Source organism: Pseudonaja textilis, chromosome 16 (genome assembly GCF_049901715.1).
Source record: "Pseudonaja textilis isolate UNSWEBS1 chromosome 16, rPseTex1.2, whole genome shotgun sequence".
Lineage (NCBI taxonomy): Eukaryota > Metazoa > Chordata > Lepidosauria > Squamata > Elapidae > Pseudonaja > Pseudonaja textilis.
The window spans coordinates 6,889,171-6,917,054 of record NC_142005.1 but is presented as its reverse complement, the minus strand read 5'-3'; the positions used below and the strand labels follow the sequence as shown (position 1 = coordinate 6,917,054).

Sequence of the window (27,884 nt, the reverse complement as noted above, 5' to 3'; positions counted from 1 at the left end):
AAGAGGGGGAAAGGAGCGCGAGGGGGACGTTTTTGATTGACGCACGCAAGCGGCGCGTGAGCCAATCAAAAGCACGGGCGCACGGGCCGGTCCGTTACTTTAATCGTTCCGGCCCGGAAACATCCGCAAAAGCCTGCGGAGCGGAGACAGACATGGCGTCTCCGGCGCGGGGCGGCCACGTGTGGGTGGGGTCCGAAACGGGGATTTTGAAAGGTAACGAGGACTTGCCGCGTGTTGGGGTGAATTTTGAATGGAGGGTTTAGGGATGGAAGAAGCCAGGAAAGGTCGGGGAAGCCGGGGGTGGGTGGAGGGGAGAAACAGCTGCTTCTGAATGTACATGGTGCCTCTGGGCATGTCTAGAGTGAGAAGGGAAATAGGCGAGCGGAGAATGGAGAGGGCAAAGTGGAGGGAAGCGAAATCTCAGCTTCACTTGCTGTATCCATATTGACTGATTGACTGGGAAGCTAAAAGCCACTTTCTAAACCTCTAGGCGAGATGGGGCATATAATTTAATAGTATATTATATAGTATTATATGTGTGTGTGTGTACGTGTATGTATGTGTATATGTTTGTATGTATACACACACACACTTTCTAAATCTCTAGGTGAGATTGGGCATATAATTTAGTAGTATATTATATGTATTATAAATCATATATACATACCCACACCATTATTACTGTTGTTCTTATCATCATCATTATTATTTAAATAAAAATAAAACCGGAGCTGAAGGGACCACTTGGTCCATCATCCAACATCATCATCATTATTTAAAGAATAATAAAGCCAGAGCTTGGTCCATCATCCAGCAACATTGTCGTTTGAGGCAATATCAGACCTTTGATATTCTCCTTTATTGTCTCTTGCTGGGAGGTTTAGGGGAGGGGGGAAATAGGCTATTATATTCTTTTTCTTACTCTTTTTCCTGTCATATGATGTCCCTTTTTCCACTTTCAGGGGTCAACCTGCAGAAGAAACAGGCCACGAATTATAGGATGGGAGAAACAACGCTCAGTCGACAAGAAGCTGTCACTGCCATGTGTTGGGGAGATTCGTATGAATCGGAGGTGATGTGATCTGCCCATTCTGCTTGTTCTTTGCCAGCTTCATCCAGACTTTTGACAAGGGACGAGGGCCCTTCGCTTCATCGCTCTGGCCATTGTTGTATTTAATTGATTTGATTGTAATGTCTTTCTTTGACTCTTATGAGCTGCCCAGAGTCAGAGTCAGATGGGATACAGCAGGGGTCTTCAAACTGGGCAGCTTTAAGACTTGTGGACTTCAACTGCTAGAATTCTTCCTCCAGTCATATTAGCTCAGGAATTCTGGGAGTTGAAGTCTACAAGTCTTAAACTTGCCAAGTTTGAAGACCTTCGGGATACAGGCTTACTAATTATTTATACTTCGTCTTTGACTTACCACAGTCCATTTAGTGACCATACAAAGCTACAACAGTAAGTGAAAAAAAAATGACTTATGATTGGTTTTTTTTTTTAACACATACAACCGTTGTGGTTACGTGATCAAAATTCGGACCCTTGGCAACTGACTCATATATATGACGGTCGCAGTGTCCCAGGGTCACATGATCCCTTTTGCAACCTTCTAACCAGCAAAGTCAATCGGGAAGCCAGATTCACTTAACAACCGTATTACTAATCTTAACAACTGCCCTGATTCACACTGTGGCCAAAAAGGTCGTAAAATGTTTTTTACATTTTTGCATTTAAAAAATGGTCTTAAAATTATTGCGGGTAGTCCTCGTCTTATAACCACAATGGAGCTCCAAAGTTGTGTTGCTCAGACAGTTAAGTGAATTTTGCCCCATTTTATGACCTTTTTCACCACAGCTATTAAGTGAATCACCACAATTGTTAAATGAGCAAAACGGTTAAGTGACTCACGTAACTATGAGGATGCTGCAATGGGGTCATAAGTGTGAAAAATGCTCATAAATCACTTTTTTTAGTGCTGTTGTCCCTTTGGTCACTAAATGAAAAGTTGAAAGTCGAGGACTGCCTGTATTTCCTCCTTCCTCTTGTAGCTTACCGAAATCATTTTAATTCAAAATGTGAAGGGTTGAGCCTGTGACCCTTGCCTGAACTATCTGAGAAATGTTAACCCTGAAGATCCATAACTGGCCTAATGAATCCTGTGGCTTTCTTTTTTTCCACACAGATCTTTGTGGGATGTTTCGATGGATCCGTCAGATTATTCAGTACGGAAAAGGGCAAGTTTATCGAATCACAAGACTGCCATGGAGGTGAAGGACCCTTTTGTGGCTTAGCTGTCCTTGATGGGTAAGTCTCCCATTTCATTTTTCCCGTCTTGGAAAAAAATGGCAGTTTTTTTTCCCTTTTCCTACTTGAGATAAGAAAGAGATGAAAACAAACCTTGAATAGGCGTTGCACAATTATAAAGACTTTTGCACACTTGCCCTCCAAACCTATTCTTGCCCAATGTCAGCCTTCAAGAATCCTCCTTCTGCTTATCTTTCTGGCTGCAATAAAAAAAACGGGAGGGAAGGGAGGGGAAGAGTGCTGGAGGCTTGAGATGGTGAAATGTAAAACTTGGAAAAACTTACTTGACTATGCTTCCTTGTTTACTGCGCAGCTGTAGCCTTTCATCTATCCAGGTCAAGGTCACCCATCCTGGTGTGCCAGATGTCTCAAACACCACTTGAAGATGCCCCACATGATATTACATCTCAGATTGGGTGGCCAGTTTGAGTTATTGGGATTGGGAACATTGGCATAACTTTCTATATGGGATTTTCACGCCTGTTGTCTCAGATCTTGAATTCTTCTGATGCTACCACTTCAGTTTTCAGTAAAAATCCTTTTCTCTAAAGCATTGGAGTCTAAGGTTTCCTTTGTTTTGAATGGAGCCTCACCTGGCACCCACACAGTTAATGTGCCACTGCTGTTTTGGTAAGCTCTGTTCTTGACTTGCAGCCATTCCTTTAGTGATCTTTCAAAGTTATGACCGTGTTCCACCCTTACAACAGTTGTGGCAATCCCGTGGTCGCCTGATCAAAATCCGGACACTTATGCGATCAAAATTCAGACGCATGGCAACTGACTCATATTTATGACAGTTGTAGTGTCCCGGGGCCACATGATCCCCTTTTGCGACCTGACAGAGTCAATGGGAAAGCCAGATTCAGTTAACGACCGGGTTACTAACTTAACAATTGCAGTGTTGTTATAACCACCCCCCAAAAAACCTTAATTGAAACAAAAATAAAATAAAATTTGTATCCTTAAACCACACCATGCCAATCTTGGCACCAGGACCTCGGGAAGAAACCACTTATTTGCTTTCTTGAAGTCTCCTTTCTCTATTTTTATATCTAAAAATATTTTTCTGCCTTTGTTTTTCTTTCTTTGCTCCTTGCAGTTCCCTTGTCACCTGTGTGGAGTCTGGGTTGATGAAAATCTGGCGGGATTCCCCCTCGGAGAACGTAAGTGTTGCCTTGTATTCGTTGTGAGGCCAGAGGGAAATTTAAGATGGTTTGTCTCTTTGTTAGTACTGTTGAATAGCTCTAATGTTTTTGCCTCAATGGATGACATTTGTGTGGGGTGGTTATAGAGGAGGCATATGTCTGTAATTTTGTGTTGGTGAAGAAATTGACTCGGCATAAATTAACTGTTTTAACTAAATCTTTGCTAATTAGAAAACCAGAAAGCATATGTAAGCACTCTTCCTAAACAATACATTGTATTTATTCATATCCCACCTTTGTTATTTTTTTATAAATAACAAGGTGGTGAATATACATACCTCCTCCGATTTCCACACAACAACAACCCTGTGAGGTGTGGTAAGCAAAGAGAGAGAAAGAGAGACTGGCTCAAAGTCACTCAGCCGGCTTTCACGGCAAAAGTAGGATTTGAACTCACCACTTCCTGGTTTCTAGCCTGGTACCTTAAACCAAGAGAACAAACTAGCTGTTGATTAAAAAGCGTAAGATAGAAACATCGACTTGCTAGGCAGAAAAAGAACTTATCCAAAAAAGAACATTTTTTAAATTCCTTTTTTCTCCCCGTAGACCAATACTTCCCAAACTAGAGTAAACTATCTCAAATTTGAGCAAAAATATATTTTTTCTTTCAGTAACAACATACAAACCCATTCATGGTATATTTTTTCTCTTCCTACTCTTTTTTTTTTTCATTCCTTTGTATTAGTTTTTTTTTCATTATTATTGCCAGTAGAATAGTTAATAAAATCATCTTTTTCCCCAAAAAAAGAAAGGAAGTGGCTGAATTCATCATTGCTCACCAAATTCTCCTTCTGGCAGGTGGAGATTCAGGTGGGGCCCGGCGTGTGCCGCATGAGGCAGAATTCCCAGCAGCGTCACCGTATCGCCACAGGGGGGAAAGAGAATTGTCTGAAAATATGGGACCTGCACCAGCCTCAGGAACCGGTTTTTCGAGCCAAAAATGTGAGTAGCTTATTGGCCTGTCGGGATTTGTGTTTGCACATGCCTGGTTCATTGCCTTGGGTTTGCAGTTTTGGATTCAAGAGGCTCCTTCCTGCATTCACATGATTTCTTTATACCTGTCACAGGTGCGTCACGATTGGCTTGACCTGAGGGTACCTATCTGGGTCCGGGACATGGAATTCCTGCCTGGATCAGAGAAGATTGTGACTTGCACCGGACATCATCAGGTAGAAGCTGGTGAAGATATGTGAGATTTTCAGTCGCTAAAAGCAGTGTCTCAGTTGGGTTTGGCTAATAATAACTGCCACCTAGCATTGCTCTTGAAAGTGGTTTAGAACAATTTAATGTTTAGAACTATGTCTTTTCAAAATATGGGAGTGAGAGGTTAAATAGTGCAAAGGAAAAGAAATACAGGAAGGAAAAGAAGGGGGGAAGAGAAGAAGAGGAAGGAAGGAATGGACGAGAGGAAGGAAGGAAGGAATGAGAAGAGGAAGGAAGAGAAGGAAGGAAGGGATGAGAGGAAGGAAAGAAGGAATGTGTGAGAAGAGGAAGGAAGGAAAGAAGAAAAGGAGAGGGAGGAACAGAATGAGGAAGGAATGGATTAGAAGAAGGAAGAGAAGGAAGGAAGGAAAAGGGGAGGAGGAAGGAAGGAATGGATGGAAAGATGAAGAAAGGAAGGAAAAAAGGGACGGAGGAAAGAAGAAAGGGAAGTAATGAGGAAAATGGAGAGGAACACCCCCTCTTCATTAAGGTATTTCTTTAATTTTATTTCCTCCTATCCTGCTTTTTGTGTAAGAATTGGGCCTGATTCTCTTGACCTTCTGCATCTAGGTCCGGATTTACGATCCCAGCTGTCCCCAACGCCGTCCCGTCTTGGAGGTGACCTTCGGCGAGTACCCACTTACGGCTCTCTCGCTCACCTCCGATGCAAAGTGAGTCTCTCTCTCTCTCTTTCCCTGAAACGGAGAAGCTTTTGGAGAAATAAATTATACAAGTAGGGGCAGGTGTTTCTTCTGGAATGGAACTCTGCTTTGTAAAAACCATAAGAAAATGTGAATGAAAAATGTGCACATTTTCTAAAAAAAATAAATAAAAATAGAATGCCAAATATAAGATACCGTGGAATTTCAAATGGAATCATCCTCTTAATAATCCCTTGCAGGTTGGAGTCTGGGCAACTGAAATTGAGCTAGCAGAGTGTTTTAATGGCCAGATGCTCTTCCCGTCACCAATGTGGAGTTTTGTTCCTCAGATATATTCTTAGTGTGCCCAGAGAGAGAAATCTCTCTCTGTGTGTGTGTGCTTGCATGGAGATAACCGTTTGCTTCCTTGTTAGATTTTCTATTGCAAACCAAGATTTTTTTAAAAAACACATAAATTCTATTTTTTCCTCCCCAGTGCTGCTGTTGTTGGCAGTTCCCACGGAGACGTTGCGGTGATAGATCTACGGCAAGGTATAAGTGGAGAATCAAAAATAGGGTTGACTTCAAAAGACTTCAAAAGATAATTTGGAGAATGAAAGCAGGCTGTGTTTTCTATGCACCATTCCCACGGAGTTTTCTTTAACAAGATTTATGAAGAACACATAGATGGCACAACAACAATTCTGTTTTGGATTGAGAATGGAACAATTTTAGGCCCAGGTTTGGGTCGTACTATCTTTATTTTGCTTTAGTAACTGGTCTTGTTATTTTGTAGATTATATTTTTGACTTTAATCTTTTGTGTATTGGTCAGAAATCCTGCTGTGAGGCAGGTACAACCCTAAAACCATCAAAATTTCTACCTTACCTGCCCGAGGGCTAAACGCTTGATCAATAATTTAACTGAGTCATGCAATTGTAAATCATAGAGCCTTTGGTTCTCTTGGTGCTGTTTGCTTGCAGATTTTTCATTACCCAACTAAGGAACATCATCAGCAAGAGGGAGTGTGGGGCTTGCTCCCTGTTTGTATACAGCAGCTTGCCGTGCCAATATGGGTGGGATTGTGGTTTTCCCCTTGATAATACCTTGATTGGGGCATTGGTTTTCTGCTTGATTGTTTGTCTGGTGTTAATCCCTGCTTATCTGGGTGTGGAGGAGGTGTTCTGGCCTTGTTGTTTCCTTCCTAGCTTGCTTATTGACTTTCCAAAGGGGTGTCAATGTTGTTTACCCCTCTGTGCCTGTTGATAGTTCAGTTGGCCTTGGGTGCCAAGATTCCAGAAATTCCTAAATTTTGATTTAGAGTTTCCCACTTGAAATATGGCTGACGGAGTCGGTCTTATCGCATGTATTTTTGTGGGAAGATGTGGGATTTTTGTGAGAAGATGTCCTTGTGACTCAACCTTGGAATCTCTCTGCCACAGGGCGTTTGGTGAAGTGCCTCAAGGGTTTTGCCGGCAGCGTCCGCGCCATCCAGTGTCACCCTACGCTTCCTGTGGTTGCCTCGTGTGGATTGGACCGTTTCCTTCGGGTACACAACCTCCAAAGCCAGCGTTTAGAACATAAGGTAAAGGACACAGAATCTGGAGTTTATAATCAGAATACAGCTGCTCAAGCAGGAAACGCTATATTATTTCAGTTGTGACTGTTCAGTCTCTTCTTAAAATCCTCCAGTGACGAATCACCCACAACTTACAGAGGCAAGCAGTTCCGCTGGTTAATTGTCCCGACTGTTAGGAAATTTCTTTTTAATTCTGGCTTTCTTTTTTTTTTTCTTTGATTAGTTTCCATCTATTGTTTCTTGTTCTGCTTTGGAAAATAAATTGACCCCCTCTGCTTTGTGTTAGCCCCTCAAATACTGGAATACCGCTGATCATACCTCCCCTAGTCCTTTTCTCTAGACGTCGCATGCGCAAATCCTGCAACCATTCTTCGTATGTTTTAGTCTCCAGGCTTTCTTGGCTCTTCTCTGAACTTTTTCCCAAGTCTCAACATCTTTTTTGTAACCTGGTGTCCAAAACTGAGTGCGGTATTCCAGGCACGGCCTTACGAAAACTTTTTAAAGCTGTCCTAATACTTCACGTGACTTTGATTATTTGCCTCGGTTTATACAACTCAACAGCTCGCGCGCACGACTGGCTTGTGTTCAAATGATCGTCCACTAGGGCTCCCAAGGTCCAGCTCACTCCAAATGATTGGGGGGGGTGGCCGAGCCTGTGTGAGCTGCAGGTTTCCTCACTTTCTCTCTAATCAAGTTGGATCTGGATCTCCAAGAAAGCTTGACCCAAGATACAGGAAATCCTCGATTTAAGGTATTCCCCTTTTTTAAAAAACATTTCTTACTGCATCTGTCTTGATTCCAGGTTTATCTGAAATCCCGACTGAACTGCCTCTTGCTGGCCAGCAGGGAAAAATGGGAGGTGAGTTACCATGAGCTTGGTACGTGTCTCTTGTGTGTTTGTCGTTGTGCGTGTGTATACGGCTATCATAACTTTGAAAACGGGTCATAAGTCGCTTTGGGGGAGTCCGCCATAACTTTTGAGGGATTGTTAAACGAATGGTCGTAAGATGAACTGCACTGTTGTTCCCAGTCAACCTATGAGGCTGACAGGAGATTTGGATAGAGGTAAAAGGTAAAAGGTTCCCCTCGCACATTCATGCTAGTCGTTGCCGGCTCTAGGGGACAGTGCTCATCTCCGTTGCAAAGCCGAAGAGCCAGTGCTGTCCGAAGATGTCTCTGTGGTCATGTGGCTGGTGTAACCTAAACGCCGAAGGCACATAAAACACTGTTCCTTTCCCACCAAAGTGGTTACAGGGGTGGTATTCAGCGGGTTCTGACCAGTTCTGGAGAACTGGCAGTGGAAATTTTGAATAGTTCGGAGAACCGGCCAATCCCACCTCTAACTGGCCCCGCCAACCCCATCTATACTCTGCCTCCCAGTGAGTCCCAGTTGATCGGCTGGGTTTTCTTGGGTTGCCCTGCACAGGAGAACCGAGCTGGAAAGCAGGTCAGTGGCGTGGGGAGGGAATGGGGATTTTGCAGTATCCTTTCCCCTGCCACACCAACCAAGCCGTGCCCCACAGAACCGGTAGTTAAAAAAAAAAAATTGAAATCTGAAGTGGTCCCGATTTTTCTACTTGCATTTGTTTTACGTGTTTTCGAACTGCTAGGTTGGCAGAAGCTGGGGCGAGGAACGGGAGGTCGCTCCGTGACACGGCCATGCTAGGGATTCGAACCGCTGAACTGCCAACCTTTCTGATTGACAATCTCCCCCCTCCGCCCCCCCCAATTCCCCTCCCGGATCCATTTCTCTCTCTATTTTTTGCAGAGTGAGGACTTCGAGCCGTCCATTAACCTGCAGGATGAGGTGAAAGAGGAAGACGACGAATTATGGAACTCCATGGAAGTGGTGGCTTCCAAGCGGAAAATCGATCAGGATCTTGGCTCCCAGACGGGGAATCCAAAACTCCCCAAGGACCCGACCGTCAAGAATCAGAAGAAGATGAAAAAGACTAAATTATGTTCGCGGTGAGAGGTATAGTCTCCACCTTTTTGATCCAAAGCTGGCAAGCTCTCATCTCGTGGGTTTCTTTAACGTCCGGACACGCCTTTGAGAAGTGTCTTTGGTGCGTTGATTGGGAGGGGAGGTCAATGAAGACAGGCTGCCCCATTCCCGTGGGGAAAAGATTATTTAAGCCCTTGGCTGCGAGTTCTGATACTGCCAAAGCAGGAATGAGCACACACAGTTCCTGTACAACAGGGACCGCCAGCCTTTTGGACCTCAGGAACCACCACATTCATAATTTTAAATCCCGCAGACCAGAGACCATGGGAAAATCCCCCAAAAGTCTGCAGGAAAATTCCCCAATTTCCTACCGATCGGTCGTTCTTTATTTGGGATCATCTCCAGCTCCGTTCTCAGGGGGAAGAGAGAGAGAGAAAGGGAGAGACTTTTGGCTTCATGCAAGGAAAGCAGCAGAAGCTGCAGAAGTCTTACTTTCTCTTTCCCAAACTCTGCCAGAAGCGAGTCTTTGCCGGCGCAGCCTCTTGGAGCAGGAGGCCTTGCAGGGTCCCAAAGACTCATTTCTGGCGGAGTTTGGGGGAGAGAAAAAAAGACTTCTGCTGCTTTCCTTGTGTGCAGCCAAAAGCAGAAGAAGGAAGAAGTGGAAAGAAGCAGTCCGGTGGCCAGGCCAGGCGCGTGGGGCAAGTTTACTCCCTCTGCCCTTAACCCCTTCCTCTCAACTACCTCGTGTTGTGCGTAATGCAAGGGACGCAAGCCTTGTGTTCCCGCGGCCCATTTGGGCGGTGCAGCCTTGTGTTCCCACGCAGCCTGGATTAATTGCTTTAGGAATGACATTTCTCTGCAGACCACCAACATTTTCTCACAGACCACCAGTGGACCCTGGCCCACTGGTTGGCAACCACTGCTGTACAAGATCTGACAGGACTGACGGCTAAAATGAAATAGGTGGGATTTTTTTTTTTCCCTGTTCCCTCTGTATTCAATTTATCCGCTTGGGGTTTTCATTTGTGTCAGAAGCATCCTAGTTTAAATAAAAGGCACTCTATACGACAAAAAAAAAAGAAAAATTAAAATATAAGATACAGGTAGCCCTCGAAGGATGACCCAAATTGTGCCCAGCGTTGACATCATTAAGTGAGGCATTTGTTAAGCTGTACAAAGAGGAAGGTGTGTTAGGTATGCTTGCTACCTTGAGTTATTTATGAAAAATAAATAAAGGAGGGATATAATCTCTTAAGAAGAAATCTCTTCAGTTGCTTAAGGAAAAAAAGGAATAGCGTTCGTTGTGAGCTAGAAAATACGTGTGTGAGATGCAGAAAAAATATCCACAAACACAGCAGCCAGAAAAATAAATAAATCTGTGTTTTAAGCAAGTCAGATGTCCTTGGACAAAGGTCCTTGCCACTTGAAGTGGTTATCAGGCTACCGGATTGAGTTCAAGAAGAGGTAATTTACTCATTCAATTAAATACGCTGTCTGCCCGAATCCCAGTGGGTTATTCTTATTTGGGATTAATTATAATTTTAATCATCTTGTATTAATCATTATCGCCAGCCACCCCCAGCTGTGTGCGGCAGGCAGCATGCAAATAGAATAAATTAACAATATGACCAGTTTTAAAATTGCTGAAGAGAAGAGAAGGTGGATAAATGGTTATTCGCTCCCTTGGGGGAAATTGGAGCCTCCAGGTTTAGAAGCAGTCTACCTGAAGGCTTTAGGAAGCAAAAGCTGAACCGGGAAAACTGGGGACTCCTTCCTGCCCCAGCCTCCGATTCGATTTTTTTTTTAATTATTTTATTCTATAGCAGGAGCCCCTAAACTTGGCCCCTTGTGGACTTCAACTCCCAGAATTCTCCAGCCAGCTATTTTAGGAGGATTCTGGGAGTTGAAGTCCACAAGTCTTAAAAGTGGCCAAGTTTGGGGACCCCTACTCTATATTAGGCTGCCTATAAAATCGTTCAATTTCTCTATTCAGCCTCTTCTTTATCTCTTTTTCAAAGCCCCCTCTGGGGGGAAAAAGCAACAGTATAAAACCTTAAAAAGGATCCGTTGGGAACATTTAAAATTAAAATAGCCTTTAACTTTTAACGCTAGTTTTCCAAACATGCCTGCCACCCACCCACCCAATTCCCACGACCGTCTGCTCCATACCTGGGGGGGGAGCTTCTTTTGAATTGACCCTCGTTTTTAAATGCTTCCCCCCCGTTGCAAATGAAACCTGGTTTAATGGCTGGGGGAAGCATCACGCGTGGGCGGGGGGAGAGCGAGAGCGCGGGAGGGGGAAGAATTGATGGTGGGGAGGGGGATTCCCCCCCCCGCGATCTCCTCTGCACGGGTGGGGGGGGGGCACCGGGGAGGGCGGCGGCGGTGTGAGCTCACAAAAGCCGCCGGGGCATCGGAGGCAGCAGCGGGCGGCGGCCCGGCGTCCCTTACTGGGGGGGGGCTTGGCCCCCCATCCAGGCGGGCGATGGGCTGCGTGGAATCCAACGAAGGGCATTCCGACGCGGAGGAAGACGCGGGTCGGTCTCCCCGGGCATCGACTTCCGCGGAGCCGGAACAAAGTGAGCGGCTGATCGGCGGCGGAGGCGGCCCACCGGCCCGAAAGGGAATCCAAGGCGGGGATTCTGCTCCACGTGGGTGGGAGGAGCTTCCCGATGGGACGTTCCGGGGCACGACGGGGCGTGGCTTATTGTACAGCGGGGGCGTGGTCTCCCTCCGCTCCTGGGAACCCCATCCCCATCCCAAAATCCTCACTGCCATGGAGGGAATTATTTCTAAGCCTTCCTTTCTTCAAACCTAGCTGGCATCGTGGGAATGTGTGTGTTTCCCAACCCGGATCTGGGCCTAGCACATCTGAAAGGCTTCCAAAGGAGAGGGAATTGAGCTGGCCCTTTTATAACAGGTTAACAGAGTTGGAAGGGACCTTGTAGATCAGGGTCTCCAACCTTGGCAACTTGAAGACTTGTGGACTTCAACTCCCAGAGTTCCTCAGCCAGCTTTGCTGGCTGAGGAACTCTGGGAATTGAAGTCCCCAAGTCTTCGAGTTGCCACGGTTGGAGACCCCTGTTGTAGGTCATCTAGTCCAACCCCCTGTTCGAGCAGGAGACCCCACACCATATCTGACGGGTGGGCAGTCCAGTCTCTTCTTGAAAGCTTCCAGAGATGAAGCTCTCACAACTTCCGAGAGCAACTTCTGATTGTTCTCACTGTCAGAAAATGTCTCCCTTATTTCCAGGTTGATCCGTTTCCATCTATTTATTCCTTGTCTGGCCTTCAGGTACTTTGGAAAATAGCTTGACTGCCTCCTCTCTGTGGCATCCCCTCAAATATTGGAAGACTGTTATCACGTCTCCTGTGGTCCTTCTCTTCCCTAGACTAGACATATTCCAATTCCTGCGATCGTATGTTTCACCCTCCAATCCCCTCATCCTCCTGGTTGCTCTTCTCTGCACTTTTTCTAGAGTCTCAACATCTTTCACCAAAACTGGTTGCTGCAGTATTCTAGGTGTGGTCTTACTAAGGTTTTATAGTGGTATTAGTATACTTGATCTTGAGTGTATCCCTCTGTTAATGCAATTTAGGATTGCATTGGCTTTTGGGCTGTCGCCGCACACTACAGTAATAGCAGAGCTGGAAGGGGCTTTGGAGGTGTTCTAGTCCAACCCCTGCTCAGGCAAGGAACCCGTATATCATTTCAGACAAATGATTGTCCTGTATCTTCTTAAAAACCTCCAGTACTCACAACTTCTGGAGACCAGTTGTTCCTCTGGTTAATAATTCTCACTGTCAAGAAATTTCTCCTTGGTTGCTTCTCTCCTTGATTAACAGAATAAGAGAGATGAAAGAGACCTAGTCCAACCCCCTGTCAAGTTTACCTAACTAAAAACTTAACTTTAAGATAGTTCTTTGATTTCTGGTTCAGCTGCCTGCAAAGAGAAAGTCATTCCCTTCCTAAATTGGGATTTAATCTTCCTGCTCTTCTCTCGTCTTGCCAGGGAAGAAGAAGAGAAAACTCTCAATACGGAAAAAAACGGTCAGCCATAAAAAAAGGCTGGATGTGGAGAAGTCCGGGTTGGCATCCAGATCGGAAAGTGCCAAGGTCACCGTGATTTGGAGGCGTTGGTCCCTTTTCAACAGCACCCATGCTGTTAACAAGCGCCTGGAAGGAGAAACAGCCGGACCCAGCGAAAGACTTGCTCAAAGCTCCCAGATTAGCAATATCAGTGCCGAGACTGTGTTGTGACCGCTGGACAGAAGAGTTAGCTAGTGTTGCGGCAGCTCGGTTCCAACATATCGGAAGTTGTACAGCTATGGGGAATAAACATTCATTATCATGTATGTTTCCTATGAAATTGCAGGTTGTGTGCGTGGTGCAAAGGAAGCAGTCAGAAAATGGGTTGGTTGGGTCTGAAAGAATGGTTTTATTCAGTGTTTTTCAAACATGGGGATTTTGAAGCGGCATGGGCTTCAACTCCCAGCATTCCACAGCCAGCATGCTTTGAGATGGGTGGACTTCAACTCCCAGAACTCCCCAGCCAGTATGGCTGTGGGTGAGAATTATGGGAGTTGACGTCCACAATCCTAAAAGTGCTCCCATCGTGGAGAAACTTAAATCTTGTATGCATTGGATTGCAACTCCCATCACCCCCAGCCAACCTTGATGTGGTTGGCTGGGGGGAGTGATAGAGTGTCAATCCAATGCAATGTGTGGGGAAGAAAAATAAATAAAAATTTTGATCGGCTGAAAATCTGTTTTTTGTCTTCCTTGGTATTGGTTTCAGCACCTTTGGCCCGTTCCAGACTTAGGGACTTCAACTCCCAGAATTCCACAGCCAGCATGGCCATGGGTGAGAATTATGGGAGTTGAAGTCCACATCCTTGCATTGTATAAGTGCACAGGTGCAGCCTTTCTAAACATTGAAATTCTTCCTGTTGCACCACAGCAGCTTCTAGATATCGGGACACTGCCTGCCTAACTGCTGGGAAATGGCTGCTTGTCTATGGAGAGAAGAGACTTGTTGGGAGTTCAAGAGAGCCTACGCTCAAGTAAGGCTGAGGAAAGGCACTAGGCCCTGTTTGCTTTGGTTGCCTTAGCAACCATGAGGGAACGCAGTCCTCGCTTTCCCGACGCCTCTCAAAAGTCCTCCCGGGTCGCCTAGCAACTGTCCTCCCTCCTTTCCTCTCCTTCAAACGTCACCAGTAGGACGGCCGGCAGGAAGCCGCGCGAGGGTCGCGGCGCGGCGGCGCCGTGCGTGTGACGCCATCAGCTGAGGGTGTACGTGGCAGTGACGTCGGGGCCCGCCCTCTTTTCGCCTTGTTTGGCTGTTCGATGCGGAGGCCGGTGTTCGGAGCCAGCGACGCCGAGAGCCGCTCCGGATCCGCGGGATTGGTGAGTGCCTGGCCGGGATGGGCGGGGGTGGGGTTGGCCCTTGGCGGGGTTGTCCCCCGTAAAAGTTCCCCTCTGACGGACTGCGGGGGGTCTCCCTTCCGCGTCACCCCTTTTCCTGTTGGTGTCCCCTCGAAAGGGCTCCCCCTTCCCCCCGCTGCTTCGCCTCGTGGGTGCCCCCTCCTATGGGGTCCCCCCGTGGATTTCTTCCCCTGGCCCCCTCCCGGTTTCTTTCCCGTTGTCCCTAGGCTGATGTCCCATGTTCCCCAGCCTGGTGGGGTGAGGGGAGTCGATGTCCCTGAGCCACTTGAACTACATCTCCCATCCTGCCCAGCCTGGGTGTGTGAGGGAAGTAGATGTCCCTGAACCACTTGAACTACATCTCCCATCCTCCCCAGCTGGTGGGGTGAGGGGAGTAGATGTCCCTGAGCTAGTTGAATCACACCTCCCATCCTCCCCAGTCTGGGGGTGTGAGGGGAGTAGATGTCCCTGAACCACTTGAACTACATCTCCCATCCTCCCCGGTATGGTGAGGTGAGCGGAATAGATGTCCCTAAACCACTTGAACTACATCTCCCATCCTCCCGGTATGGTGAGGTGAGCGGAATAGATGTCCCTGAGCCACTTGAACTACACCTCCCATCCTCCCCAGCCTGGGTGTGTGAGGGGAGTCGATGTCCCTGAGCCACTTGAATCACACCTCCCATCCTCCCCAGCCTGGTGGGGTGAGGGGAGTAGATGTCCCTGAGCCACTTGAACTACATCTCCCATCCTGCCCAGCCTGGGTGTGTGAGGGAAGTAGATGTCCCTGAACCACTTGAACTACATCTCCCATCCTCCCCAGCTGGTGGGGTGAGGGGAGTAGATGTCCCTGAGCTAGTTGAATCACACCTCCCATCCTCCCCAGTCTGGGGGTGTGAGGGGAGTAGATGTCCCTGAACCACTTGAACTACATCTCCCATCCTCCCCGGTATGGTGAGGTGAGCGGAATAGATGTCCCTAAACCACTTGAACTACATCTCCCATCCTCCCCGGTATGGTGAGGTGAGCGGAATAGATGTCCCTGAGCCACTTGAACTACACCTCCCATCCTCCCCAGCCTGGGGGTGTGAGGGGAGTCGATGTCCCTGAGCCACTTGAATCACACCTCCCATCCTCCCCAGCCTGGGGGTGTGAGGAGAGTAGATGTCCCTGAGCCATTTGAACTACATCTCCCATCCTCCCCGGTATGAGGAGGTGAGGGGAGTAGATGTCCCCAAGACAATTGAATTACATTTCCCATCCTCCCCAGCCTGGTGGGGTGAGATTAGAGGTCCCTGACCCACTTGAGCTACACCTCCCATCCTCCCCAGCCTGGTGGTTCAACCCAAATTGGGTGTCTGTGTTCGCTCGGGAGGGTCAGATTATTTTTCCTTCCTTCCTCTCTTTCCTTTGGCTTCAGGTTCAAATCCTCCCCTCCACCTGTCAGTTAACTTTGCGGGCTTTTGACCGAACCTACCTTGCAGGGCTGTGGTGAAATAAATTGAGGAGGGAAGGTTTTCTTGTGTTTGTTGCCGTCAGCTGACTGCAGCAAGTGTAGGATTTTGGTGCAACGAAAACTTTTTGTTTCTTGCTTTTCATTTTTTTTCTGGCATTAGAATAAAACATCGTTATACGTAGAATTTCTATCTTCCCTTCAGGAATATTTAGATATATTTTCTTTCCATATGCTCAGGCAGAACATATTAATATTAGTAATTCCTCAATTCTTCCCACTGAAATGGGGAGGCCAAAAAAGACAGACTGTATGATGTAGCAAACTTGGTGAAGCTAATAAGCAGGGTTGGGTTTTGCCAGTTCCTGAGCAGGAGACCATTCAGGAACCCCATAATAGTTTATTTTAATTTCATGGTAAGTGATTGGCCCAATGATGATTGAAGTGAGGCCCTTGGTGCTCTCTGAGCTTGGTGGTTTTCTTGCAGACCTTTCACTGCCAGACTAGATAATGTCATCAATATTAGAAGGGGCATTTGCAACAAGCCCCATTCCTTTCTAGCACTGATGAAGCTACCTTGTTGGGTTATGAAACGTCTGCAAGAAAACCACGAAGCTCAGAGAGCATCAAAGACCCCACAGTTCAACCCCGAGCTACAAATAGTTTCTATTGATAATTGAAGTATTGCACTTTTGACAAAATAGGTCCTTTCCCACCCAACCATTGTTGCATGAACACAGATTAGGGAAACTTGGTTCAGATTGATTTTTATGGCACTTGAGAAGTCAGGCAGAAAAAAAACAACAACCCAGCTTTGTCAAATAAACAGTTTGCTCTAAAGGTTAGAAAAGCTGACTTGGGTAGTTTCAACAAGTGACTTAAATAGAGAAGTTTCACTTTTGTCAGGAAGTTCAGAGTATTGTTGGTTTCCTATTCAGTTTCAGTCTTGGGTGTTATTTAGAAAAACTCTCCATGCTTGTTGTGTCTTTCATTTTTAGTTTTGGGTCAGCTCTCATGTTCCAGCTTTCATACGCATAAATTAAAAGTTTCCCTTGTTCTTTTTTTATTTTGTTTTGCTTTTAGTAATTGAAAACAAAAGTAATTCTCTTTTATTAAACAATATGCAACAATGATCCTGCAGAAAGAAAAAGAAAATAAAACTAAACCAAAAGAGGAACAAATTCATGTGGGACAAATATTTACAAATAGATATGGATATATTAAAATGGTAGCCATATTTCGTGGTAATCTTTCATGTGGGGTCTCTTGCTCGAGCAAAGGGGTAGGCTAGAAGACCTTCAAGATCCCTTCCAACTCTGTTATTCTGTGGATTCTAATTCCAGAAGCCAGGATAAGAAGCAACGGATTGAAACTAATCAAGGAGAGAAGCAACCTAGAACTACGAAATTTCCTGACAGAAAAATTAAATCAGTGGAATGACTTGCCTCTAGAACTTGTGGGTGCTGCCAATACTGGAGGTTTTTAAGAGATTGGAGAGCCGCTAATCCAGAATGGTCTAGGATTTCCTGCTTGGGCAGTGGGTTGGGCTGGATGACCTCCAAGACATTATACTACCTGAGACTTTTCAGGAAGCAACAACTGAATGAAAAACTGCTGGTGACTTTCTACCACTGCACTATAGAGTGTATTTTAACTTACTATGGTTTTTGTATGGTTTTATTTACCATACTAAGATCAGACCGAAGGCGGCGTAGTGCTAAGTTTTCTAGGGTCTAGAATTTCGAATCTGGTGGCATAAGGTCTTCTGCAACGAGTAGAGGAGCGGAGAACTCTTCTCGTGAAATATTTCTGGACTTTCTCAACTGCGTTAATATCAGATACGTAATGTGGGTTCCAGATTGATATTAATGCAATGTCAGAGGTTTTCAGTGCAATAGTGTAGAGAGTGAAGGATGTGTGTTTTTGTTTTATTTTTTTTATGTATAATGTACACTGACGATTGCATTTAATTTTGTTGTACGAGGTGCAATGACAAGTCAAGTCAAGTCAAGGTTGTTTCCCACCCTGCTCTTCTCTAATCTCTTTCTTCCCTACAGCCACAGGTTATGAGCCTCCATGAATACGAGGAAACGCCACGGCTCCCAAAACACTGAAGAAGGCGTTTACCTGGGGCCGTCCCAGACACAAGCTTTCTCTCCGCTGGGTGCCCCTCCTGCGGCAACCACTGCTGCCCCCATCAGCCTTCCCCAACCTCAGTGGGACGCCATGTCATGTCAGGACCGCACCCACGAGTTCCGCTCGGCCTGCAAGTCCTTGCAAAGCAGAGAAGTGAGTAGGGGAGGCGGGGGGCAAGGAAGACACCCCCCCCCATGCTCGATGCTGCTTTGATCATCCCGTTGAACCCTGGACCGAGGCGGGGTTGACGTTGTAGAAGGCAGCACCTTACGAAAAGCTTGGGGTTGTATGTTGGTCCCACGGGGTCCTGATAGCGTGAAGAAAAAAATCCATAGAAACGGTGCTTCAATGCAGTTAGAAAGGTAGAAATCCTGACCTGCAGAAATTCACCCTCCCTGGTTTGGCCCTGAGCCTCTTAAAACCTTGTTCACCCTCTGCACCTCCCACAAAACTCTCTTAAAAATCAGAGGTTCTTTGTAGCTTGAAATCCAGATGCCTGGAAGAAAATGGATTTATTCTATCCCTATTTTCTTTCCGGGGAATTTTTCTGGGACGTGAGAAGAAGTGGGAAATGTTTTCTCCCTTCAGTCCTGGCAGTCTTGTGGAAAAGAAGTCAGAACCAACTTCCCATTTTCCAGTGTAATTCCGACTACAAATTGCTTTTTTTCCCCCCCCACAACCACTGTGCCAAAACTTTCAGCTTTGTCCTTTGGATGATTCTCAGTGTGAGATTGTTTGGCTGGAGGGAATAAACAGCTGGCTTTCCCTGCTGTGATTGAAATCTTAAAAAGACAGGAAGTAGCCGTTAGTCTCCTGCCCAGCGTTAGGAAAATGCACAACCTAAATTAATATTTTTCCCACCCACCCCCCCGGAAAAGTAAGGATATATAGACTTTGGTTTTTGATGGAGTAAAAAAGCCATTTTTCTCTTTCTGCTTTTCCATTTCCAGAATGGGCTTCACATAAACAAGCCGGCTCAGAGTGGAGCCATCCGGCAACGAAGTGAATTTACTCTCATGGCTAAGTAAGCACCTTGGGCCCTTTATGTCTAGCAAGGTTGACCCGTTAAGTCAGGGTGGGCCGCGTGGAGACACGGCTGCGTTAACAGAGGGATAGAACCAAGAGCATGTGAAGAGTTAATACTGTTTTTTTAAGGCTTTGATAAGGCCGCACTTGGAATATTTTATCCAGTGTTGGTCACCACTATATAAAAAAGATGTTGAGACTGTGGAAAGAGCGCAGAGACGAGCAACCAAGATAATTAGGGGGCTGGAGGATAAAACATATGAATAACATTTGCAGGAATTAAATATGTCTAGTTTATTGAAAAGAAGGACTATTATGGGAGATGTGATAGCAGGGTTTCAATATTTGAGGGGCTGCCTCAACGAAAAGGAAGTCAATGTTAGAGTTTGCAGCATAAATTCAAGTCCAGAAAACACACTGATTCAGCAGGATCATTAACTTCTTTATAAACGTAATACGAAATAAAGTTTACAATACCATTTGTAGATTCTTTCAACTTAACATCAGCGGAAACACAAACAGCAGCAGCTCAGAGCAGATACCAGTTTCAGTTAGCAAGCAAGCTAGTTTATCTTCCAATTCTCAGCAAAGCACACAGCCAAACTACACCCAGGCTGTCAGCTCTCCTTGGCTGGTCTGTTGCCATGCTTACTCACTTGCTGACTTTGTTAACCATGTCTCTGCCAGTTAATGAATATACCTTGGAGAACAGTCAAGCTATTCTCCAAAGCACCTGAAGGCAGGACAAGAAGCAACGGGTGGAAACTAATCAAGGAGAGAAGCAACTTAGAACTAAGGAGGAATTTCCTGACAGAACAGTTAATCAGCGGAACAACTTGCCTCCAGAAGCTGTGGGTGGAGGTTTTTAAGAAGAGATTGGACCACTATTTGTCTGGAATGTTATAGAACCGCCTGTTTGAGCGGGGGGTTGGCCTGGAGGACCTCTAAGGTTCCTTCCAACTCTTATTATTATCTTAGTCTTTTAAGGCAGTATCGCTACAAAAATGCCATAAAATTGGGTGCAGCCCTGTAATTCCTCGACTTTACAAATGACAACTGTAATACTGGCCTCAATTACCATTATAAATTCAGGACTACCTATAACTTGGTCAGAAGGTAGTTCACAGTGGGGAAACAGTATTGTCTGTCAAAGATTTGGAGTTGTATTTGACAGCCCGTCTCTTGTGATTCTCAGGCGCATTGGGAAAGATCTCAGCAACACCTTTGCCAAGCTAGAAAAGCTAACAATTTGTGAGTATCTTGGGATTTATGCAAAGATTATGCTGTAACGCATAGTAATTTTTTGGGATCACGGAGGGGCATCGGCTCCATCAATGGCAAGCAGGAGAAATGCAGGAATGAGAAAACTGTCAGCTGGCTGTGAATATTTGTAGGTCAGGGTTGGACTGTAGAGTCCTTTGGTACTTTCTGAGCTTGGTTGTTTCCTGGCAGACGTTTCACGACCCAACTAGGGAACATCATCAGTGCTAGAAGGGAGTGACGGTTGTGGAATAGAGGAGAAGGAGAATGGGTAAAGGAGGAAGAGGATGGTGGGGTCTTTGGTGCTATCTGGGCTTGTTTTCTTGCAGACGTTTCCTGACTCTACTAGGTAATATCAGGGCTAGAAGGAAGGGGGGATTGTGGAGTGGAGATGAAAAAGGGGAGGAGGAGGAGGACTGTGGGGTCCTTAGTGCTGTCTGAGTTTGCTTGGTTTCTTGCAGATGTTTCATGACCGTACTAGGTAACATTATCAGGGCCAGAAGGGAGTTGAGTTTTGCAGAGCGGAGGAGGAAGAGAAGGACTGTTGGATCCTTGGTGCTCTCTGAGCTTTGGTTGTTTGCTCACAGACATTTGTTGACCGACTTACATCATCAATGCTTAGAAATATCTGCAGGCATACAGCCAAGCTCTGAGTACACCAAGGACTCCGTGTGAACACTGTGTTTAAGTAAGATATACTTTTTTGGGGTCCAAATTGGAATGGGAGAGATCCTGCTGCTGCTGTTCCTCCCTTAATGGATTTTAAAAATAATTCTCTAGTTGCAGCCTGCTAAATTAGAGGCCTGCCACTATAGCTGCCTGTTTTAATCAAGCATGACGTGTAAAACAAACCGGAGACTCATCAACCTTCACTGGAAGATTTCCAGCCTGGATATTTATTGCTTGCTGTTCTTTTCGGCCCGAACTGGTTTCAGAGTTCTAAAATGCAGTCGAGGAAGAAGGCAGCCTCCTGGCTGTTGCATTGCAATCCAAAAAACAAAACAAAACAAAACAGAAAATGGGAAGGGAGAAAGGAGAGGAGAGGAAAGAAAGATGGGAAGGGGAAGAGGAAAAAGGAGGGAGAAAGGAAGGAAATAGAAGGAGGAAGAAATAGGAGAAGGAAGAAAGGAAGGGAAAGAGGAAAAGGGAAGGAGAAAGGAAGGGAAATAGAAGGAAGAAGAAATAGGAGAAGGAAGGAAGGAAGGAAGGGAAAGAGGAAAAGGGAGGGAGAAAGGAAGGGAAATAGAAGGAGGAAGAAATGGAAGGAAGGGAAAGAGGAAAAGGGAGGGAGAAAGGAAGGGAAAGAGAGGGAGGAAAAAATAGGAGAAGGAAGGAAAGGAAAGAGGGAAAGGGAGGGAGAAAGGAAGGGAAAGAGGGAGGAAGAAATAAGGAAGGAGGAGAAAGGAAGATGGGAAGGGAAAGAGAAAGAGAAAAGGAGAGGATGGAAAAGGGAAAAGGAAGGAAAAGAGAAGGAAGGGAGGCAGGAGATAGAGATGGATGGGATTGGTGAAGAGATGGGTTGGGGGGTGGAAGAGGAAGGAGAAGGAAGGAAGGAAGGAAAGGAAGGAAGGAAGGAAGGAAGGTAGGTAGGTATAAGAAAATAGAGATTGGTTGCTGGGGGATACAGGGAAGGCAAGCAAAAGAAAAAAATAATGACCCTGGATCTGACTCTTTGCCTACTCAGTGGCCAAACGGAAATCGCTCTTTGACGACAAGGCGGTAGAGATAGAGGAACTGACTTACATCATCAAGCAGGTAAGGAAGTCCGGAGCCTGCAGGCTGAAAAGAACACGCAGCCGCTCCGTCGGTTCTCACTGCCCTCCTATTCCCTCAAACCGGCTCCTTCCCTCCTCGCAGGACATCAACAGCCTGAACAAACAAATCGCACAACTTCAGGAGTTTGTGAAAGCCAAAAGCAGCCTGAGCGGCAGGCATGTGCAAACCCACTCCAACACAGTGGTGGTTTCTCTGCAGGTGAGGCTTCGGAGCCGCGGAAAGACAGCAAAACTTTTTAAGATTTTCTAAAAAAATTGGGGGAGCTGGGAGGAGATTGGCGAGGAGGGAAAGGCTGCCACGGTGCCCTTCTTGCAGGACTGAACTTGTGCCTTGCTTTTTCCCTGGCGCCGAGGTGTCAGGTACCTCGAGCTCATCCTTGGCGCATCTAAAATAGTCTTCCTGTAAAACATTCGCCCCGCTAGGACATTCTGCTCAGGGCAGGGCAGCGCCGGTAACAAGAAAAACGGTGGGAAGTTTTCTCTGGGCCCCTGAGCAGGACAAGGAAGTCCGATTTTTGGCTTGACTCCCTTTTTTGCTTCCGTTTCTAGTCGAAGTTGGCTTCCATGTCCAACGATTTCAAGTCCGTTTTGGAGGTGCGGACGGAGGTGAGTTACTGGCCGGCTGTGGTTGTCATGCTTCACCCTGGGGAGTTGCCGTTGCGGTAGCTGTTGGGAAGGGAGGAAGGAGCGGAAGGGAAGGAAAAAGGAAGGAAAAAGATTGCAGTAGCCCTTTTAAATTACTTAGCTGTTGAGGGCAGGGGAGGAGGGAAGGAAGGAAGGAAGGAGATCGAGAGAGAGGAAGATGATAGGGGAGGAAAGGAAGGAAGGAGATCGAGAGGGGAGAAGAAGATAGGGAAGGGGAGAAATAAGGGAGAAAGGAAAGAAGGAAGGAAGGAAGGAAATTGAGAGGGAGGAAGAAGATAGGGAAGGGGAGAGATAGGGAAGGAAGGAAGGAGATCGAGAGGGAAGAAGAAGAAAGGGAAGGGGAGAAATAAGGGAGAAAGGAAAGAAGGAAGGAAGAAAATTGAGAAGGAGGAAGAAGATAGGGAAGGGGAGGAAGGAAAGAGATGAAGATGGAAAGGAAGGGAAAGAGAGAGGGAGATAGGGAAGAAGGGAGAGTGGAAGGAAGGAAAAAGATAGATGACTGATTGGTAGATGATAGATAACATACAGTGTGAGGGAGGGGAGGGGTATAAAACAGTCTGCCTGGCCCCCCCTCTAATCCCCTGGCCCCCCCTCTAATCCCCTGGCCCTGCGTCTCCCCCCACCCGCCCTCTTTCCCCAGAATCTTAAGCAGCAGAAAAGTCGGCGAGAACATTTCTCCCGTCCCCCGGTGGCCACCACGCCTTTCCCTGCAAACAACCTAGGTGAGTTCCCCCACTCTGTCGGGTGGGTAGAATCCGCCGTGGCGGGGATCACTTTGGGCTGATGAAGGAAGGTGCGTGTGTGTGCGTGTGTGAAACTTTCGGCCGTCCCCTGGAGGCGCCGCTTCTGACATTGTCTCCTCCTGCAGTGGGCTCCAGCATGCTTCAGGACGAGCGTCGGTACTCAGGAGACGTGGCCATTGACATGGACAATCGGACGAGTCAGCAGTTGCAATTAATCAATGAACAGGTGCTATGGAGATGAGGGCCCATAAAGGAGGATATTGAATGTTCTCTCTCTCTCTCTCTCTCTCTCTCTCCTATCTATCTATCTTTCTCATCTCATTCTATCTGTCATTCTTTCTCTCCTATCATTCTCCTCTCTCTTATCTATCTATCTATCTATCTATCTATCTATCTATCTATCTATCTATCTATCTTTCTATCTATCTATCTTTCTCATCTCTATCTGTCATTCTCTCCTATCTATCATTCTCTCTCTCTCTCTCTCTCATCTATCTATCTTTCTCATCTCATTCTGTCTGTCTGTTTATCTATCTATCTATCTATCTATCTATCTATCTATCTATCTATCTATCTATCTGTCATTCTTTTTCTCCTATCTATCATTCTCATTCTCCCTCTCTCCTATCTTCTCATCTCTATCTCTTCTCTCTATATCTACTCTATTTCTACTCTCTATATCTACCTCTCATCCATTTTATCTATTCCTATCTCCCTTTCTATCATTTATCTATATATCTCTCCATCATCTTCCCTGTCTCCGTCCGTCCATCCATTCATCCCAGTCTGTTTGCTAACACACACACACACCCTGGCTTTTTGCATTAAATTTGTCAATAAGATCGCCGGGTTTAAAGGAGGCCATCTTGAAGCTTTGCAGACTATGTTTAATGTTTCCAAACAATGATTTGGAAAATGCTGAAAGAGCTATTAAGCTTAAAAAAAAATAATACCAACTTTACTTTTCCCTCTTTTTTTTGCAGGATTCGTACATCCAGAGCCGGGCGGACACCATGCAGAACATCGAATCGACCATCGTAGAGCTGGGCTCCATATTTCAGCAACTGGCACACATGGTCAAAGAACAGGAAGAGACAATCCAGAGGTTAGAGGCCCGAGCTGGCTTCTCACATGCCTCTAAGCAAGCTGCGGTTCGCTCACCAGTGGCTCGTTAAAGCAGCCACAACCTTAGAGAGTTGATTTGTGTTGGGGTGAATTGGCTGCAACGCTTAGTAGCCCCCATCTGTGACGAATGGACAATAGTCCTCGACTTAACGACCGCCTCGCCCAGCAATGGAAATTTGGCTTTGCTGAAATGACCCCCTGCCCCACCCCTCCTGGATGCAGCTATTAAAACAGACAAGCAGGCTGTTCAGCGATTTAAGGGGCGCGATAGGTGGCGGAAGTGCCCAGAAATGCCCTTTCCCGACACGAGGCCCAGAGATCTTCAAAAGGTTAAGCGTGCAACGGGTGATAGGATGGGGAGGAGTCCCATCCTGAGCTTATGGGGGCTGGGATTGGTGGGGGGCGGGAGAGAGGCTGAGGGGATGCTTCTGCAGCGTCCCTGCGGTCAGTCATTAACGGAACATGTTAAATATGTTTATTCATTTATAAAATGTATTGGCTGCCCATCTTACCATACAGCAAGTTATATATGCTGTTAAGAACTTTAAAACCAAGCACACAGCAATCAACCAACATGGGAGCCCCTTTAAAAACTCTAATTTTTTTTTCCTTTTATCTTGATGGAGATTCTCAGTCATCCAAGGTCACAGTTGTCCCAAAGTTGTGTTGTTGCAACTGGACTTTCTGGTTTTTTTTTTCTTTTGAAGACGTTTTCGCTTGTCCTCCAAGAAGCTTCTTCAGTTCTGACTGGATGGTGGGGAAGGGAAGGATTGATATTCCTTACAGGCAGAGCTGGTCATTTGCATCCTTTTTAGAGGGTCATTGAGGCCACTTGGAGGCCTGTCTCTGTCCTCGGGGTCACCTGAGCGGTGCAAATGGGGGTGGAGAGCCTTTGGGGAACTGTTGAAAGGACTGTGTTGTAGACTGGAGATAGAGACGGTGTCGTATCCCTCCCTCTCTGTCGAGAGAGGGCCAAGGAGTCTCAAGGACCCTCTCAAAGTATGCAAACGACGAGCTGTCTGCAAGGAGTATAAACCCACCCATCCTTTCAACCGTTCCAAGAAGGCTCCACACCCATTTGCACCACTCAGGTGTGACCCCGAGGACTCAGATAAACCTCCAAGTGGCCTCAACGACCCTCCAAAAAGGATGCAAACGACCAGCTGTCTGCAAGGAGGATCAATCCTCCCGTTCCCCACCCTCCAGTCAGAGCTTGGGATGAGAGAAGCAAAACATCTTCAGAAGGATAACCAGAAAGACCACTTGCCTCTTGAAAAAGAAAGCACCCTTGGGACTTTCCTTCTAAGTAGCTTAAGGCAAGTGGGTGGGTGGGGGGCCTCTTCTAAGGAAGCCCATTCCTCAATTTTTTTTCCCCCTGCAATCCTGCCCCTGAATGTAGAATCGACGCCAACGTGGAGGACACCCAGCTGAACGTGGAAGGCGCCCACATGGAGATCCTGAAGTACTTCCAGTCGGTCTCCTCCAACCGGTGGCTGATGGTGAAGATCTTCCTCATCCTGATCGTCTTCTTCATCATCTTCGTGGTCTTCTTCGCCTGAGGGAGGAGGAGGAGGAGGAGGAGGGGGCCTCGAACTCCCCTTTCCCCTTTCCTCCTCGTCCTTCCTGAGCCATGACGGACACTGGACACTGCCACTTTTTGCGAAGCCGGCCCTGGCAAGAGAGCGGGCGACGGCCGCTCTCGCCTCGAGCCCACAGACGGAGACCGCCCACCCTGCCTTTCCCTTCGCTGCGGTTCCTTCGGCCCGGAAATGAGGCTGTCTCCCCCCATCCACCCCCGTTCTCGTTGGGAGCGCATTTGGGACGAGGCTGGGGAGGGCCCTGCGGCAGACACCCCCCCCCACACACACAATTATATGGGACGTTAGTGCTGCGTTGCTCCTCCTAGCCGGGTTTTAAGAGGGGTGGACTTCAACTCCCAGAGTTCCCCAGCCAGCACGGGTCTTGAAGTCCACCCACCTTGAAGCATGCTGGCTGTGGGGGATTCTGGGAGTTGAAGTCCACCCCTGTTCAAGCTGCCAGGTTGAGCAGCAATGGGCTAGTGGGACCAGTATCTTCCTCCTTTGTTGTGTTGTATATTCCCTCCTCCCTCGGGTGTGCTAACCACGACCCTCTTTATTATTATTATTATTATTTTATTTTTAAAACCAAGTATATGAGTATTTCAGAACAGAGTCCAAACTTCTAGGCCTTCCTCCTTGGTTCCCGGCGAGGAGAGAGCTGGGTTTCTCAGGAGCAGGTGGAGCATGGCCACACCCCAGAAGGCCGCACTCCCTCCCTCGTTTTAAGGCATTTTAAGTTATCTTCTTTTCGGGGAGGGGTTTTTCCCTAGCCGGGGGAGTAGACCAGGCCCTTCGTCCAGCTGCTCTCTCCCTCTGAAGACAGCCCCTCCCCACCTTACCCAGTAGGCAGGTTTTTGTAGCACATTTGAGCCTTGCTGACCAAGTGTGTCTTCTCTAAACTAAGCTGGAATGGCAGATCAGTTCTTGCTGACTGTTGGATAGGAACCCCAGTTCTTCAACCAATTCGCAGGCTTTCCTCCTCCTCCTCCTCCCTTTCTCTTTTCCTCCTCTCCTTCTCCTCCTGCTCCCCCTCCCCTTGTCCTCTTCTTCCTCCTTTCTTCCTCCTCCCCGTCTCCTCTTCCCTTCTTCTCTTCTCCTTCTCCTCTTCCTCCCCTTCTCTTCCTCCTCCCCGATCCCCAAGCAGATTTGCTCTCTGCTACAGGAGCAAAGAATCTGCGCACCTCAAACTATTAACATCCCCCCCTCAGTGCCTGTAAATTTCAGCCTGGCTGATCCCGAAAAGCTCTGGGCGCTTCAGTTCAGCAGCCTTGGGCCAGGTGAGATTTTTCTGCCTCCCCATCCCAGTACAGCTGTTCCACTTCCAGGTCAGCTTCAACGGTTCTTCCTCTCTCAAGAGAGCGGAGAAAGCATTCCTGCTTTCCCCAAAGTTAATTTTTACACTACCGGAGATTCATAAAACTTATTGTTTCATCTTCCTTTAAAAAGAAAAAAAACAGCCTAGGCTGAGGCCATGTCACCTCTCTCTTGGCCTAGTTATGGTGGCTGAACCGTGACTTCCTTTCCTTTCCTTTTTTTTCCTTTTCTTTTTTTTTCTTAACTAGGGAGCTGGGGTTCTCTTCCTTCCCTCCACCCACTTTGCAACAACCCTTAATGTCCCACGGACTGTCGGTATCTTCTTCCATTCTGTAAAAAACTTGCTCCTCCTGAAAAGACTGTGCCAGTACCAGGGGTGGGTGATGGGCGATTGGCCCGCTGCAAACTGGGTGGTGGGTGGGAAGGAGCTGTTTTCTTATTCCGAACTCCAGCAGCGAACGGTGCCAGCTCTTCCTTTGTGCTCTGAAAACTTATTAAACGAAAAAAAATCTACTTTAAACCAA

General features: G+C 46.7%; 2 protein-coding genes across 4 annotated transcripts; both read left to right on the top strand.

The window, feature by feature from the left end:
• Positions 1-99: 99 nt before the first annotated feature.
• On the top strand, positions 100-22,931 carry WDR74 (WD repeat domain 74). Of its 3 annotated transcripts, none has more exons than XM_087913932.1 (12): positions 100-213; positions 963-1,072; positions 2,184-2,305; positions 3,405-3,468; positions 4,309-4,452; positions 4,578-4,679; positions 5,284-5,384; positions 5,851-5,906; positions 6,797-6,939; positions 7,736-7,792; positions 8,702-8,908; positions 22,918-22,931. In XM_087913932.1, the coding sequence occupies exons 1-11, from the start codon at positions 153-155 to the stop codon at positions 8,903-8,905; spliced, it is 1,164 nt and encodes a 387-aa protein (XP_087770058.1). In that variant the 5' UTR covers positions 100-152; the 3' UTR covers positions 8,906-8,908; positions 22,918-22,931. The 3 variants fall into 3 exon arrangements, with proteins under 3 accessions (XP_087770058.1, XP_087770059.1, XP_026572155.1); XM_087913933.1 differs by lacking the exon at positions 22,918-22,931 and adding an exon at positions 12,892-13,242 and having other exon boundaries at positions 6,797-6,903; XM_026716370.2 differs by lacking the exon at positions 22,918-22,931 and adding an exon at positions 12,892-13,242.
• Positions 14,100-27,884, top strand: STX5 (syntaxin 5). Its single transcript, XM_026716372.2, has 11 exons — positions 14,100-14,285; positions 17,814-18,045; positions 18,843-18,916; positions 20,114-20,169; positions 21,863-21,933; positions 22,036-22,152; positions 22,503-22,559; positions 23,239-23,320; positions 23,467-23,567; positions 24,325-24,446; positions 25,866-27,884. Exons 2-11 carry the CDS (start codon positions 17,833-17,835, stop codon positions 26,023-26,025), a joined length of 1,053 nt encoding a protein of 350 aa, XP_026572157.1. The 5' UTR covers positions 14,100-14,285; positions 17,814-17,832; the 3' UTR covers positions 26,026-27,884.

Excerpts from the sequence above, each read along its gene's own strand:
- WDR74 (XM_087913932.1), top strand. The coding sequence starts at position 153 with ATGGCGTCTCCGGCGCGGGGCGGCCACGTGTGGGTGGGGTCCGAAACG. Across the intron at positions 5,385-5,850 it reads TCGCTCACCTCCGATGCAAA|TGCTGCTGTTGTTGGCAGTT; the intron begins GTGAGTCTCTCT and ends TTTCCTCCCCAG. Across the intron at positions 6,940-7,735 it reads GCCAGCGTTTAGAACATAAG|GTTTATCTGAAATCCCGACT; the intron begins GTAAAGGACACA and ends TCTTGATTCCAG.
- STX5 (XM_026716372.2), top strand. The coding sequence starts at position 17,833 with ATGAATACGAGGAAACGCCACGGCTCCCAAAACACTGAAGAAGGCGTT. Across the intron at positions 22,560-23,238 it reads TTTTGGAGGTGCGGACGGAG|AATCTTAAGCAGCAGAAAAG; the intron begins GTGAGTTACTGG and ends CTCTTTCCCCAG. Across the intron at positions 23,321-23,466 it reads TTTCCCTGCAAACAACCTAG|TGGGCTCCAGCATGCTTCAG; the intron begins GTGAGTTCCCCC and ends CTCCTCCTGCAG.